The sequence below is a fragment of the Salvia hispanica genome, chromosome 1, assembly GCF_029641045.1.
Source record: "Salvia hispanica isolate PSC_SH4W2 chromosome 1, Shi_PSC_v1, whole genome shotgun sequence".
Taxonomy (NCBI): domain Eukaryota; kingdom Viridiplantae; phylum Streptophyta; class Magnoliopsida; order Lamiales; family Lamiaceae; genus Salvia; species Salvia hispanica.
Genome location: NC_142692.1, coordinates 27,703,870 through 27,720,249, shown reverse-complemented (window position 1 = coordinate 27,720,249; position 16,380 = coordinate 27,703,870). Strand labels below are relative to the sequence as shown.

At 35.0% G+C, this 16,380-nt stretch overlaps 3 protein-coding genes across 7 annotated transcripts; 2 read left to right on the top strand and 1 right to left on the bottom strand.

The window, feature by feature from the left end:
• The first annotated feature begins 4,529 nt into the window (after positions 1 to 4,529).
• On the top strand, positions 4,530 to 6,897 carry LOC125220949 (uncharacterized). The gene is made up of 2 exons (XM_048123076.2): positions 4,530 to 4,916; positions 6,177 to 6,897. Exons 1-2 carry the CDS (start codon positions 4,580 to 4,582, stop codon positions 6,707 to 6,709), a joined length of 870 nt encoding a protein of 289 aa, XP_047979033.2. The 5' UTR covers positions 4,530 to 4,579; the 3' UTR covers positions 6,710 to 6,897.
• A 422-nt stretch (positions 6,898 to 7,319) lies between these two features.
• DPD1 (Polynucleotidyl transferase, ribonuclease H-like superfamily protein) lies at positions 7,320 to 10,295 on the top strand. 4 transcript variants are annotated; one of them, XM_089062591.1, is made up of 5 exons: positions 7,320 to 7,511; positions 7,820 to 7,890; positions 8,533 to 9,220; positions 9,648 to 9,853; positions 9,933 to 10,295. In XM_089062591.1, exons 3-5 carry the CDS (start codon positions 8,586 to 8,588, stop codon positions 10,109 to 10,111), a joined length of 1,020 nt encoding a protein of 339 aa, XP_088918717.1. In that variant the 5' UTR covers positions 7,320 to 7,511; positions 7,820 to 7,890; positions 8,533 to 8,585; the 3' UTR covers positions 10,112 to 10,295. The 4 variants fall into 4 exon arrangements, with proteins under 4 accessions (XP_088918717.1, XP_047975542.1, XP_047975544.1 ...); XM_048119587.2 differs by lacking the exon at positions 7,320 to 7,511 and adding an exon at positions 7,537 to 7,748; XM_048119585.2 differs by lacking the exon at positions 7,820 to 7,890.
• Positions 10,296 to 10,733: 438 nt separating this feature from the next.
• On the bottom strand, positions 10,734 to 15,017 carry LOC125218881 (syntaxin-43-like). 2 transcript variants are annotated; one of them, XM_048120672.2, is made up of 8 exons: positions 14,512 to 15,017; positions 13,357 to 13,630; positions 12,690 to 12,779; positions 12,453 to 12,536; positions 11,577 to 11,654; positions 11,432 to 11,497; positions 11,274 to 11,354; positions 10,734 to 11,175 (listed from the first exon to the last, which is right to left on the bottom strand). In XM_048120672.2, the coding sequence occupies exons 1-8, from the start codon at positions 14,691 to 14,693 to the stop codon at positions 11,068 to 11,070; spliced, it is 963 nt and encodes a 320-aa protein (XP_047976629.1). In that variant the 5' UTR covers positions 14,694 to 15,017; the 3' UTR covers positions 10,734 to 11,067. The 2 variants fall into 2 exon arrangements, with proteins under 2 accessions (XP_047976629.1, XP_047976628.1); XM_048120671.2 differs by having other exon boundaries at positions 13,357 to 13,633; positions 14,512 to 15,016.
• Between the last annotated feature and the right edge of the window lie 1,363 nt (positions 15,018 to 16,380).

Genomic DNA, 16,380 nt, shown 5'->3' with positions numbered 1-16,380 from the left:
CCTAATTGGAGAAGTGGAATGACGAAAAAGGGCCTGAATTGAGGTTGGGATAAATGTCCCCGCCAAATAAGTGTTGAGAAGGAAAAGGCGGGTATTATCCCACGTGTCACCATGCATGCAAAGGTCCCACATCTCTTCTCTTATTATCCCTGCCACCACCTTTTTTTTAAAAAAAAAATTTAAAAATGCACAAATGAATTTTAGAATAAATTATTAAAATAAGAGATAAGGAGAAGAATCGTTAAAGTATTATTAGTGGATATTGAGATTTTTATAATTAATAATATTTAATAATGGTATAAATTATAAATAAGTTGATGTATTAGATATTAAACTGGGATGATTTTTTCAAAATGAAATATTCATATTTTTTTAGGATAAAAATGAAAAGCACATATAAACGGAGGAGTAAATCACTTTTAACATCCTTAAATCTATAAATCTCTTTAAAATTCTTACACAATTTTTTGGGTCAGGGCGGACTTCCATTACTTTCATGGGCCTCGTGATTGCCTAAACATGGCAATCAACAACTATAAACTCAAGCTTATCATGATTCATGTCTATTCCACTTGTTTCCAGTCAATCAAACGAGCCCTTAATAATGTTATTTCTAGGTCTTAAAATTTTGTGATTAAAGAGAAAGGCGCTGATGTAGTAGGGAAAATAGCAAGAAATGTTGGAGCAAATAAATCTAATATTTGTAATTGAAGAAGTATTGCTAAAGAAATAGCCAGGAATAAAGGAAAAAGAACAATATAAGGCTCAAAGAGCTAAAATTAGGGAAATTAGCAATGAAAAATCATCGGTAACTTTACTTGGCCAATCGTAGATCATGTTTCTCAACAATCAAACAGATCAACAAATCAAACATTATTATTAATATTTAAATAATTATTTCTTTCTCACATCTTCAATATTCTTCTAATTCAGCTATACTTATGTTCCATAATTTATCAATAATCATCCAACAACAATACTATCTTTTATATTTTGTAAAATACAAATTAGGTCTCTAGATAATTGAGTTCTAACATTTTTTATCTCTAATAAATTTTTATGTCATGTATAGTCCTTAGACGATAACTGCATTTCTATGACTTGAACACTATTTTCAAACTAGTATCTCTCCCGTGCTATGCACGGCACATTATATTTTCTTCCAGAATCTATATAATACCAAAGAATTATGTAGCATGAATATTAAATGAAAAATAATTTACCATAATTAATCCATAAATATTAATGAAAATATTTTCACATCTAATATAAAAATTGCGAACACACATCAACAACATATAATTAAAAATATATATATAATTCAATACTATAACACTATCACCAATAAATAAAAAATACAACTAAAAACTCATGATAAAAAATTAAATGCTGTATATCATGAGACTAAAAAATAAAGCAAATTCACATCATACAAAAAAAAAAACCTAAAGAATGTATAATTACCACTTCTCCTAATGAGATTTTAGATATTGTTTATCAAAAGCTATAATTTAAGATTGCATTGGTGAGACACTTCCTAGTCGAACTCCATTTGATTACAATATAGTGACTCTATACACTAAAAACCCAAACCTTGAAACCTAAATTCTAAACCCTTATCTTAAAAATATACTCATCATGACCAACAAAATGAGCCAAATATCAACAAAATTCTCCCTCCGTCCCGATTCAATTTTACTTTGTTGATAACTTATTCTATATTGGGGGTTTTAGATCTATATTTGATATCTTAGTTTGGGTCGGCCTACTTGATAATCCTTACTGATAGTAGATGTTTTTTTTTTACCCGAATCTTGGTTGTAAATCTGTTTCTATGCTCATATAAAGATAAAATTAACGGCAGAATGACGATAGATCGATCAAATAATATTTTTTCTATTATTGTTGTCTAGTTTATTTTATTTATTATTCTAATGATATAAAAGAGGGAAATAAAAATTCTAATGATTTAAAAGAGGAAAATAAATATTCGTAACCTCACATTTGAAATTGCCGTAGTTAAGACAAATGTAATTAAAAAATACTCCCATACATTTTATCATTATAGTTTATAATTTTAAATTTAAATGGCAGTTTTGTAAATATTCCTAAAACTCCCATACATTTTTTCATTATACTTGGATAAGTCTTCTGTCACAAAGACATACATTTGACATTATTAGTACACGCAAATATACATACAAATATTATCTATACTTGAATGTATTAACTCATCACGAGTGATCATCATTTACCACATAATATAATTATAATGTCTGTGATAGTATAGATACACAAATAATAATTTGTGTAAAGATGGAGAAAAATAAAGTGTTACAATTTTTCCCTACTTTTAACTCTTTACAATCTAAGATAAAGAATAATAATAAATGGAATGAAAATTACGATGAAAATTATAACATAAATCGAATTATAAGTCAAGTCGAGGAGATCCCTCTTAAAGTAAGGCAAATTACGGCACAGCTAGTGCTCTCAGATTGATATAATAAAACAACATTCTCCTAACGTGTAGAAGCATCTTAAACCAGCTAGTCATTGACGTACTTGATGGAGCTATGAGAATGTAGCAATACAATGCTCCTGAAATGCAAAATAAAATATTGAAAAATTGAGATAGAAAGAAGAATGCTTTTGTTGATATATAATTCATCTACAATTCTAGACCTTTTATAGGAAAAATAATCAACTTAAGAGGTCTTGAAATTAAGGTACCATAAATCATGAAGTGATGACAAAAGAGGTTACAAATTCTCCACTACACATGTCATTACTCCAATAAAAGTTTCCATTCAATTTTTTCTTAGCATACTATTAGACGTCATATGCGATAGTTATATAAATTAAATCTTTTCATTTCTCTAATTATCACATAAATAAATAAAATATTTTCATTTTTCTAATTTTATTTAGATAAGATGTGTGAATTTAACACTCACAATAATGATTAGAATAAATTTAATTTTGATAATAAATATATAATCATGCATGAAATATATTGAGAAACAAAATGGTACACCTTATCTACTCCTATTTGATGATAATAATCCACAAACTTGAATATCCTAGTAACTGCCGGTTGAGATATATACAAATTAATTATCAAAATTTCAATTTATTCTAATCATTCTAGCCTCAAAAATTTCAAGTCCATAAATACCCCCAAAACTCCCCTTGATAATTCCAATAATATCCTCAAAACTCTCCTTTTATATATGTATAGATACTTTTGCCTTATTAGCATTTTTTTAACGGTAGGCAAAATTGTCCATTTATTATATTTACTGATATGCATCATTCAGATTAATTTATACCCGAAACTATATTAAATATTGGGTTATTTGCCTGTAAATACACGAACTTCCAACATTTTTTGTTATTTCTCCTAAACTTTATTTTTTGAATATAAATGCATGAGTTTAAACTTTTCTGATTTTTTCCCTAAATTAAAAATCATAGTTGACGTGGCATATTAAAACTTACGTGGCAATTGAAACTATATTATTTTTATTTTACTATTTGAAAAAAATGAAATTAAAATTGCATATCATCACATGATTCACATCCTCTCTCCCATTCTCTGTCTCCTGCTCTTCTGTCATCTTTTCTTGCCATCTCCTTTCTTCCCAAACATTTACCATATCCAAATCCTTCATTTACTCAAATGGATTTAAAATGAAAACCAAAATAAGAATAAAAAGCTACTCCAGATGGTCCTTGCATAATTCATCAGTTTTCTCCATCGATTTCCACAATAGCACCGAGACCCTTCATATTTTCTTGAACTCCAACCTTTCTTGCTTCCCAAACCCTCACAAATAAGCTTAGAAATTGTGATAGAAATATTGTTTCTTTTCAATTGGAATTGCTATAAAATCATTTTCATTTATTATAGAAATTTGAAATGAAATTTGGGAAGAACGAAATGAGAGAGATAAATGAGATGGCAGAATGATGATATGGAAGTTTAATTTCATTTTTTTTTAATTTATAAAATAAAAATAATATAGTTGTAATATGTCACATAAGTTTTAATATGCCACATCAGCTTTGATTTTTAATTTAGGGAAAAAATCGGAAAAATTTAAAGTTCATGCATTTGTATTTAAAAAATAAAGGTTAGGGAAAAAATAAAATATGTTGAAAGTACATGTATTTACATGCAAATAATTCTAAAATAAAACTATTACATAAAATTTCATGCTAAAAAACAAATGTTTTATACTACCTCCATTCCATATTAAGTGTCATATTTATAAAAGTAAAATGAGACTCTTATTGTGGAACAAACCAAAATGATAAAATTAAGTGTTATATTTATAAAAGTAAAATGAGACTCTTATTGTGAAGCAGACCAAAATGATAAAATATGAAAGTTACTGTGGGAAGGGATAATATTATTCACCTTTCTGTGCACAGTAAAAAAGTCGGTAATTTTCTTATTAGCCGAAAAAACAAACAAACACTGTAGTAATTATCATTATAGAAGCAAATTAGAAAAATAAATGTGCATACCCCCAAACCCGAATTCATTGCTCACTCGAAAACCCTAGTCTCGAAAATGGTGAGAGAGGAGCAACCCAACAAGCTGCGATGGGGCGAGCTGGACGAGGACGACAGCGAGGATTTGGATTTCTTGTTGCCGCCGAAGCAGGTTATCGGCCCCGACGACAGCGGGATTAAGAAGGTTATCGAATACAAGTTCAAAGACGATGGAAACAAGGTCAAAATAACCACCACCACTCGGATCCGCAAGCTCGCCAACGCCCGCCTCAGCAAGCGCGCTATTGAGCGCCGCTCTTGGCCCAAGTTCGGCGATGCCGTGCACGAGGACGTCGGCAGCCGCCTCACCATGGTGTCCACGGAGGAGATCCTCCTTGAACGCCCCCGCGCCCCTGGTACTACCATCTTTCCGTTTATGATCGCTATTTCTGCCGTTTCTGTCACTCATGCGCTATTAAACTGCATATACGTTTCTGTTCATAATTGTTGGGTGTACGGTGTTTAATTTGGGGAAGAAAAGGTCGTGATTTCATAAATCCTGATTGCAGTTTCAGTAACATGCCTCTATTTTCTTTCTCATTTGATTCACTGATTAATTTTGAGATCTATGAAACATTGTCCACTGGGCGATAGTCGCCATAGATTTGGGAGTTCTGTTCTGTTTCCTTAAATGTATACAGGATTGATGACATATCAGCTCCATGTGTTTTCATCTTGTTTTCCTATACTTGTTTGAGGATCAATTGTATAGTAAATAGAAGTCAGTTGCTGTGAAGTTTAATTGCTTTCCTGCAATACCTCCGTGTGTCTAACTAGCACAGTAGTGTTTGCAAGGTTGAGATGGGGCCAAATGGAATTGGTTTTTGTTGATTTTGAAAGTTCGTTTCCTAATCCGTATTTTTAAACAAAGTGTTCTTCTATTGACAATCAGGGTCCTCTAATCTGATCTATCTGTTGTTTTAAATCTCTTTGATAATTAACCAGAGGAGGCATGCCCTTGGAGTATGCTATTGTTGAGGGGCTCTTGGGTTTTCACTGCCCATGTGCAAGCCACAACTAATGCTCTCATGTCATTACACCATCCAAGGATGGCTGATTCTTCCTTATGATGATTACTCTTTGAAATTTATGCCTGGTTGGTGGAGTAGTTTAGATATGTCTAAACTCATGATTGCATATTATCTCACACATGTTATGTGATTGTTCATAGATGAATTTTTCTGATTGATGCTCCAAACAATAAAATCATCTGTCTTATTTGTTGACTAACATGGCTAGAGATATTAAGCTGTTATGCATCAAAGTGGTCTTACTTGATGATTTGTTTGCTTCCATCTGACTTCGCTGTTCCCTTTTCCAACGTCATTACTTTTTCAAATCTTATATTGAAATGACATACTAGGACTGTCACTAAAAATCGTCTCATTTTGACACTAGAGATGACTACCTTAAATTGCAATAATTGATCTACAAGGGTGCTTCATTGTGACATTGCTCAAGCAATTGTTTCTGTGGACGACAGTTTTTCCAATTCTTATGTAATTTGACAGTTGTGGCATTTATACAGTGTATGGCTTGTTTTTTCTTTTAAGGTTTATGTTGTGTTCTTTTCATATGTCTACGCATTCTCATGTAATTGATGAATTGGCTAATAGGTACAAAAGCAGATGAAGCTAAGTCTGCTGGGGATCCGTTAGCTCAAATGGGGAAAGGAGGAGCTGTGCTCATGGTATGTAGAACTTGCGGGAAGAAGGGTGATCATTGGACCTCAAGATGCCCATACAAGGATCTCGCTCAACCAAGTGAGACCTTTGTTGATAAGCCGCCAACTGAACCTAATGCTGCAGCTGGTGGTACAAAGGGAGCTTATGTTCCCCCTAGCATGAGAGGAGGTGTTCCCGAGAGGAGTGGTACTGACATGCGGCGCAGAAACGAGGAAAACTCAGTCAGGGTTACCAACCTTTCTGAAGACACAAGAGAGCCTGACTTGCTTGAGCTTTTCCGGCCATTTGGTTCAGTTAGCCGAGTTTATGTTGCTATTGATCAGAAGACTGGGACAAGCAGAGGTTTTGGTTTTGTCAATTTTGTCAACAGAGAAGATGCAGAGAGAGCCATCAACAAGCTTAATGGGTATGGATATGACAATCTCATCCTAAGAGTTGAATGGGCTGCTCCTCGGGCAAACTAGTTGGCGGAATGAGTAAAAAATGTGCATAAGCTTGTTCTGGATCATCGAGGACACTTGTGGGAGAAGATGGCACGTTCGATTTTGTACGTTGTGTAATGTTTTTATTTATTATGTTCGACAAGTATAATATTCAAGTTTTTGTAAGTTAGATCCGTGACTTGCTTGTGGAAAGAGGGCTTATTTTCTCACGCATGCAGTTTTTATTTGGTAGTAGTACGTTTTTATGATTGGAGATGATTTTGTTGTATGCTGCAGCATATCTTGGTTATGACTGGTTACATTATTTATTTGGGTCTTAACAGTAATGTTACACGAAATTATGTAATGTTTATTAATGGATCCATCCTTTATATACCACAACTAAACAATAGTTGTGCTGCAGATCGAACTGTATTTTTTATTTGTTGGTAACCGAATATCCATGATCCATATTCCATACAATGTCTGAATAAGTAATCTAAAGATTCAAAACTGTTATAGTTTATTTGGGAAAGTGAAGGAAGATAGGTAAGCGTGAAATATGGATCGGAGCCACGATCCGCACATTTCGGGTGGGCTTTTCTACCATTTTTCTATTTATTTAGGACAATTAAAATAGAAAACAATAATAATAACAATATCTGAAGTAGAGAGAGAGAGCGCTTTCTTCATTACTGTTTCGCTTCACCTCTACGGCTCTTTCATTTCGCATGTTCTTCCTTCCCCCGACTATTTTGTTTTCTCCCTCCACACTCAACTTTATTCATCCTAACATCTCAAATTTTGGATCTTTAAAATTCGCATTTCCGCTAATTCTCCTCAGGCATGCCTCGTTTCCCCCCTTTTTTAATACTGCAATCGTATTCGTATCGACAGTTTTCTGCGTCCGAAAATGAGTATCAGATCTTAATGTGTGTTTTATTTGGTTCTAGATTGACATTCTTTATTTCCTTTTTGAGTTTTTCGACCATAATTTATGGATTGGCTCAACTGGATTGCTCCCTCGCTCTCAAAGTTTTGACCTTTTTGGTTGGGTGGATATCTCCCTTTGTGATTCGGGGTCTGAAATTTTCTTTTTTGGTTTGGTTTTAGTCTGTAACGGAAGATTTATCGCTTCATTATTTTTTATAGGTTTGGCTTGGCTGTTACTTTTGTTTTCAGTACACACAAGGGGCTGGTGTTTAACTCTATGCAATTGATAGGTCTGCGTCTTTATTGACTTTTTTCCTGACTAATCAATTTTTGAAATGTTGCTTTAAAATCTCTAGGTTATTTATTAACTTGGGTTTCATGAGTCTTGTATCAATGTCGGCCTTCAGCTATAGTTTTGGTAACTGAAATATGGTAGTCTGTGCTTAAGAGCTGACCTTCACTTGTTTCTTAAGGTCACAGTCAGTCTCAAAGCATTGAGATGGTCAAACAAGGAAATAGCACTGTATGGTATTTATGTATATGTAAGTTGCCCTTTGGTTCATGTTAAAGAAATCAAGGACTCATGATTTTTTACCCCAAATCTTTGCTTTGAAGCATGGTAATGAAAATCTTGTTTATTTAGAAATGGAAGGACTCTGTTACCATTTAGGCTAGCGTTTGATGTATGATTTAAGGCAGCAGGACTAATAGCACACATGGATTTGTCTAGTCTGTGATACCTCTTGTATTGTGATGCACCTTACATCTTATTATGGTGATATCATGTATCGATGGAAGTGGCTTTGGATTCTCTACTCTATTTGTCTTATTATGCTTGTGTTTTCCATTTTCATATCGTCTACTTCAAAACATCACTGAGCAATTTCTGAAGTTTGTCTTATATGATAATATATCCCTTGTGTCCTCTGCAGGTCAAAACATTTTACCAGTTTTTGAATTCGGCACTGGTGGCCCTTTGGTTTGAATGAAATCAATTGCAATGTGCTTCTCTGTCTTGCCATTTCCTCGATGCAGAATTCATTCATTAGCTAATTGTTGGTGGGAGAGTTTATATAAATTTCGTAGCAGTAGTGGAAGCAGTTGCAGCAACAAGATTCTGTGTTCAAACAACTACGAGCTTGAAGGAGGATATAGCAGCAGGAGGTGGACAAGGCGAACTTTAAATTCAAAAACTGGAGGAAATAAGGAGAGCCTAACTAGCAATAAGAGTATCAGCCATAATATCATTCCTGAAACAGGCAATGATTCTGGTAAATTGGAAACGACTAAGGCACGGAGGACCAGAAAATTAAGTATTAGAAACAATGTCGTATCTAAAAATGCAAGCACCGAAGTAAATACATACAGTGTAGAAAGAGCAGAGGTAGAAACAGATCAGTATTATGCGGACTTGGCCAAACTCGCAACAATTCTTTGTTTTGATATTGAAACCACTGGTTTCTCTAGAGAAAGAGATCGAATCATTGAGTTCGCATGCCAAGATCTTCGAGGGGGTGAAAACAGCACCTTACAGAGCCTAGTCAATCCAGAACGTGATGTGCCAAATGAACAAATTCATGGCATTTCAACCCATATGGTTAACCGATACGATATACCCAGGTAATTAGACATTGAGGTTCAGACCTCTACAACATATCTTGATATATAATGTGGTTGACAAGGATCATGAACAACAATCATTACATTTTGAAAAATATTTTATGCTAGTTGAAGATATATCTCGTTAATTTGACATGTGAAATCTTATATCGCATCTGTTTTTGGTATTTCTTTTCCTTCTGTTGCTTCCTTCTCGCAGCATGTATGTATTAGCTTGCCATCAACCTCCCTCTCCCTTGCAGTTGATCTTAAATGTCTATGTTGATGTTTCCGTGAGTTTGATTATCATAAATAGACTATGATTCTCAGTTTAGGACCCTGATTTATGGAAATTCATTTTCCAAATACTTTGATCCAAATCCAATTGAACCTTTCAGAAAATAAACATATCATATGCACATGCTTTATACTAGCTAGCCTTGTGTAGGATGAAGGACTTTATTCCCGTCCTACTTCAGTATGTCCGGAGCCGTCAGCTGCCTGGTGGAGTTGTGGTCTTGGTGTCTCATAATGGGAAAAGTTTTGATGTCCCCTTCCTGAAAAGTGAATTTAGTCGCTGCTCTTATGAGATTCCTCCAGATTGGTTGTTTGCCGACACCCTGCCTCTGGCTCGTTTAGTGGTGAAGAATAAAGGTTCTTTCTGTCTTCCTCTATATGTAGTTTCTACCTGTACAAAGTGATTTTCTAACCGTATTATCGTTACTGTTATCAGGATCAAAGGTTCCTTCAAGGGTTTCATTGCAGGCCCTCCGTGAGCACTATGGCATTCCATCAATCGGGCCAGCTCATAGAGCCCTATCAGATGTACATTCGTTGGCATTGGTTCTCCAACGACTGACATACGACTTGAAACTGCCGGTATCTGGCCTCATTCAAGCTTCCTTTAGATAGGGAATGCCTAGATTCTACAATTACTTACCAACTTCTTCTGATTTGTTATATTTGGTCATTAGATTGAGCCAATGTACAGCTAGCGTATAAGCACGTCAAAATATCTGCATGCACAAGTTGCCAAGTGTATTTGTAGCTTCGGACATTTTTATATGAAAAATTTATGCAACTTAGCTGAACTAAATTGATGATGTAACATTTGCAATCAGACATAAGTTATATACTCCATCATTGTTATTGTTGTCTGTATTTTCCTAATTTTGGTCTATTTACAGAGATAATGCATATTTAAGGGGAAAAAGTAGTTCATATTTTTATGGATATACGATGAATATTGGCATCCTTTTTTTTATTTGATTGGCAAATAAACATAAACTTTCAAAGGCTGCCCCACGGTGGACTCGAAATTATAGCCTTTGGCCCAAGCATTAACTACTTTATAACTAGGCCAACTCAACACCTTACGGGATCCTTTTTTAATGTTATGCCTTGTTGAATATGACTTATATTCAACCCATAAAAATGAAGCACGATAAATCGATGAACCAAAACAGGACAAAGTTTAGGCCCCGAAAATATTTATTAGATATAATGAGATTGACTACAAAAGAAAACGTAATACTGAATGTTTGGAATGTGAAATATTTGTATTCCCCAATTGAAGAGTGAATCCTTACAAGAGCAGTAATATTTGGGCAAAAATAAAGGCCTCATTCTTGTACACAACTACAATATCTTCCTAGACAAAAAAAGAGAAAAGGGTAGAATGAGTGTGAAATCCTCAGACTATACATGGTGCCGGAAATTCTACAGGGAGGAAAGAAAGCAGGAGGAGAAATAAACTAGTAGTATTAACTTTTTTCGACATTTAACATCGGCGCTGGACAAGGTAAAACTCGGAAATCTGACTCATTGGTTTGAGAGGGTAACCATAATCATCCCAGCTTTATCCTAGGTTAGAAGATGATCTCCTTCAAAACTAAGAGTACTAGCATCACAAAGCACATGATGATAAGAATCGTCGCACACATAACCATGCCACCTTGTTTTTGATTTCTCTCAGCCTGCAATTTTGTTTCATTCCAACACAAAGTTAATTGCAACTTAATTCAAGACCCCATCAAAATAAAGTAAGGAGTATTTGCTGATAAAGTGACTGGACCTTCTGAAGTTGTTTCAAACCATCTTCAACTGTGGCTGCAACATTTGTTATGTTGTAATCGATCCTGTCAACAATAGTACCCTGTTTGGAGGCAAAAGCTAAATCAAATTGACATTTGCTGTATTAGTAGCTATTGAGAAAAGCATAAAACATCCAACCTGATCAATGACTAAAACTGACAAATCCTTCATAATTTGAGCAAGTTCATTGACTGATTGCACCACCTAAAACCAACAAAAAACCATAAGAAAAAACCAACATCTAGCGCTCTTGCATAGAAGAAAATGTAAATATTTTTATCACCTGTTGAATTTCTCTCTCCCTCTCTACAGTGAATGCCTCACTTTTCTTTAGTCTGGCAATTTGATGTTCACTGAATCCCTAAAACATAGTGAGGTTGGCAACCAACTGGAGGTTAAGGATGCGTTCATGACATGATTAGAAGATTTGTACGTCGGGGTAAGGGGGATAAGGAAACATCAGTCAGAAGGTGATCGAAGAGTAATAAATTTCTGGGTAAATAACAAAAAGTAATCCAGAAAAGGTGATCTCATCCTCCTCACTTTGAATGAGAAACGTTTGTTTAGGTCCAACAGTCACAGGTTTAAGAATTTTCCAAACTCAGCCCAGGTTTAAGCAGTCATCTAGCAGGAATTGTAATCGCAAGTAGAGGAAACTCATTTTCCTATTGATATAACAACAAGAAAATGATATAGGCATACCACTTTGATAAAAGAAAATCAGTGTTTCAATGCTTGGTAGGTTACAGTAGACAATAGTTGCATCAATAACCAAGCTTGAGGTCAGTAATTCTAAATGATGCTGAGTCACGATTTCTACGAGCTGTTGGTTCAAGATTTGAAGATACCATTTTTACTACTCACTTCAGGTCATAGGAAACTCATACTAAGAAAAAAAATATCAAGACTTTTAGAAGTCTAGGTTGGACTTAAATGATGCTACATTAAGTACCAAATGTACGAATGGGAAAGAGGTAAAGACCCATCCTACTTGAAATACCTATAAGCTAAATATACGTGCATGTCTGTCTGTGTGCACATGCATATCCGCTTTTTGCACAGTTTACCGAGTACATAATTTTTGTCTACTGTTCTAACCAAGACACTGAAACCATATGGATAGAAGTTTAAGTCATATCCAAAAGAGAAATTCACTCACTATGTCATCAATATCATCATCATCATCATCCCTTGTTGACTTGTTGCCATTTAGATTCATTTCTAAGTCAACCCCATCAGAACCCTGCACACAGTGGCAGGAAATTAGAGCTTGTTCTATACATGAATGCCAAGAAATTTCCCATCACAAGGAGGATGTGTATTATTTCACTGGAACAGAGTTGATTGAGATTCACATTTTAATTCTGGATGACAGTGTCAGGAAAGGAAATCATACCTCTTTCTGCTGCCGAATCCGTTTCAAATATACTGACTGTTTCTTGCGTAGCTCCATTGAGAGGGTCTGAAGGTCGGTAGCTAATGAACGCTGTGAAAGAAATAATGCACTTTAACTTTAAGCACAATCTTGCTTGTATACAAATTACACTGAGCACAAGCTTTCATAACACAGGCATAAAATAGACTAAAACTGATGAAAAATGTTCTAGTAGAAAAATATGCAACATGCTACATGCTACATGAGCATATATTATGTGGTCAACAGGGTAATCACAGATATGTTAATCATATATGTGACGAATGAGAGCCACATGACCACGATTTTTATTATATTCTGTTTAAAATCTGCATCTGAGAGTAAAGATCACCAGATGATTGACAGTTCCATATGGACAGACACTAGCTGGGGTAAAAATACTCATTAAAATATCACAAAAACTTCCATTGTACATAGCAAACAATGACTTAACATACTGCTCTTCTAGTTGCATCAGAATATAATTTTATCATGTATACTAACTTATGTAGTTTCTATCAGAGTTTGTCATCCTGTAGAGTTCATCAAGAAGAATATTTACAGAAATGGCTCATCGTTCACATACAGTTCAGGAAATAGAATATTATGACTATTGCTTATGATTACATTATTTCAGCATATATTATACCTGGACATTTTTCCTGATATTTGAATCCTCTGATGGCCCACCAACCGAGAGTCTTTGTAATCTTTTCTCTGATTTTTTCAAAAGATCAGTTATCTCTAGTGTTAGTGCCTCAATATGGCGTTGATCCTCTTTACCATCCCCAAATGAAGGCATTAAAGCCTTGGCATGAGCCTTCGATAAATCAGCCATCTTCCCTCTCACACGTTGTATGTTAGTCGCTATTTCTTCAGATACATCCACCCAAGCTGGCGGTAAACCTACTGCAACTGTTCCCCTGCTGTAATAATAATTTTATGAAAGGAATACTCAGCCCAGGTTGTGCGGTGTCTTTGCTTGTATCAATGCACATATATGGACGATGATAGAGTTCAGTTTGCAAGTTCTCATTACTGATCAAAGTATCAAATTATACTAGAATATAACGAAACTCTGAGCTATGTGCAGCTGGAATCCTCCTCTCAAAGCAATTAAAGTGTCTAAACCCATTATAAGGACCTATACAGATGATCCCTAAGCTTCTGAAGCAGAATGCGGTGATATTGCAGCAAAGGTATTTCGGATAAATTTTGGTTTAGGTGATATTCACAATTATGAATTAAAATCATCCACGGCCACATGTGGTGCATTCGCCCCATCCATTTCATAAGGACATTGTAGCCAAGAGTTTTCGAGGTAGCTCACCTTCTATTTGACTAGGTACTTTTTTATTTGAATATCACCATAACCAAAATTTTCCAGAGGACACTGAACAATCTTAGGATTTCAAAATTGTATTATTTGGCCCCTCTCTCACTTCAAGGTCTAGCAATGATTCGGAATTTCAGATGGAACAATAAACTGTTAAATTTTAAGATAACATTACTTTTCCTTTATTTTTTTCGATTCCTCAAATCATAAGTACCAACCATCATAACGAACTGGATCATAATCTCCGGTGAACTGTATTGGATGCGATAGAGGCAAAACATATCTCATAGCATACAATTTTTCAATCAGGCAAATCAATGCCAACCAGTTCAACAACTGATACAATAGTGCATTGATCTCAAAAAATCATAACTAAATCTAAAATATCCAAAAAAAAACAAACAAACAAATTCAACTACTAAAAGCAGACAGAAGACTAGAGAGACATTGGCAGTTAAATTAAAGCACCTGGAGGTTCCGGGATCTTCAGTGCTAATAGGAGTGTAAGATCGGTTAGGGTTAAGCAACGACGTTGTCGAGAGCTCGATCACCGCTCTTCCGCCGGAGCTCGACGAGCCCGCCGGAACTCTGACGCTCTTCAACGCATCCCTATACCTTCTAAACAGAATCGTCCGATTCCTCGTCGCCATTGAAACAAAAAGGCGTATCAATATTTTCACAGAATCTACCAACGCATATAGTATTAATCAAATCACGAAATTGCTTTAGTTTATGATAGATCTGTGTATGATGCAGCGAGCACTGCGTAAATTGGATCGGCCCGACATCTAAACGGGCCGCATTAACTGATTCGAGTAGATTGGAATGGAAATGTTCGGGCTGAAATTCGGGCCTAATTTGGTTGGCGAATTTTCTGATACGAACGAGCCGCGGGTAATTTTCGCACAAACGAAGAAGAACGAAAATGGAGATATAAATTATGAGGGGCCTATTTGGTTATTTCATCCTGAATTTTCTAATAAGGAAATAAGGTTGATGTATGCATATACTATAGATAGATCTAATCCGCCAAGTAGTAGTTCATATTGCATATCCAGCAATTGGTCGTGACATGTTCAAAACGTGATATCATTGCTCGATCCACTCATGCCAAAATAAGCAACGTTGGTTAATACTTAACAACTACTTTGAGAATTAATGTCCGATATGCGCACTTGTATCCATTAGCGTAAAGACTTATTCATGCTATAAGACAATTCTTCCAATCTATGTGGCCGAGCATATCGGGTAAGTCATTTACCCTCTCATGTCATGATCAAGAATTGAGTGTCGTGCACAATTGACTATCAATACCAACTGAATAATAACATAACCGTGATTAGAATTGTCATTTTTTGGGGATCCATTAAATTTTAGAGAGAGAATTTTGCAAAGTTAAGAATGAAGATGAATTGTGTTATTTGTTGTATTTACAGAGAAAAATAAATTAAAAATTAGTAAAAATGAAATTTTAAATTAAAAAGGCTTGTGGCACAGTTATGCTTCCTTCATCACAGTTGCATTTGGGTCGGCCGGCACCTCAAGCTCAGTATCGCACCGCTAGGGTCAGTCCTGCATCGAGGGATAAGTAATTCGACCCATTCACATCGAGAACATGAATGTTTGGAATCTATATTATGCAGGCAGACATTGTTTTTGCCAATTCGAATAGAAGGATGATATAAATGGGCCTATTTCCAGCATCATATCCATAGTTAGTGCATTCATCGTAGTTAGCCTCAACCTAGCTCCCTTTGTTTCCTGTACCAATGCGCGGTGTGGTATTGTACCATACCAAAAAAATGTAGCGATATGATACCAAATTGTAGTGTGATGGGGATGTTCTAAAGGCTCTAGGTGTTTACATCTTGGTACAAAATCAACAAATTTCCCAATATTTTATTGTCTCATGCTATGAGTTTTTACCGAGTCAGGCTCTAGTAGTTAGTTTCAGGATTGACGTTATTATTATTATTGTTGTTTAGTCACATAAGGCATCGGTATTCCTTTTGTGGTGGTGAGTTTGGAGCAATTGTGAGCCCAAAAGATAGATTACTCAGCCATTCACAATTTTGTTGTATGGAACTGAAAACAGACCACCTAATTTTTTCAATTTTGATTCGGCTTTAAACTATTTTCATTGGTGCTAAACCACCAATTCCAATAAAAAATGGCATCACTAACCCTTATTGCGAAATGTTAATTTTTTTTAAAGGGAAGTGTATTCACTTTGACTTTATTAAGAAGTGTTATTATATGCAAATAGTTATTTTCTAAAAATAATTATAGAAATAAGTAGTCATTTTTCGGTTTCAATTACTAGCTTGCACTTCAAAA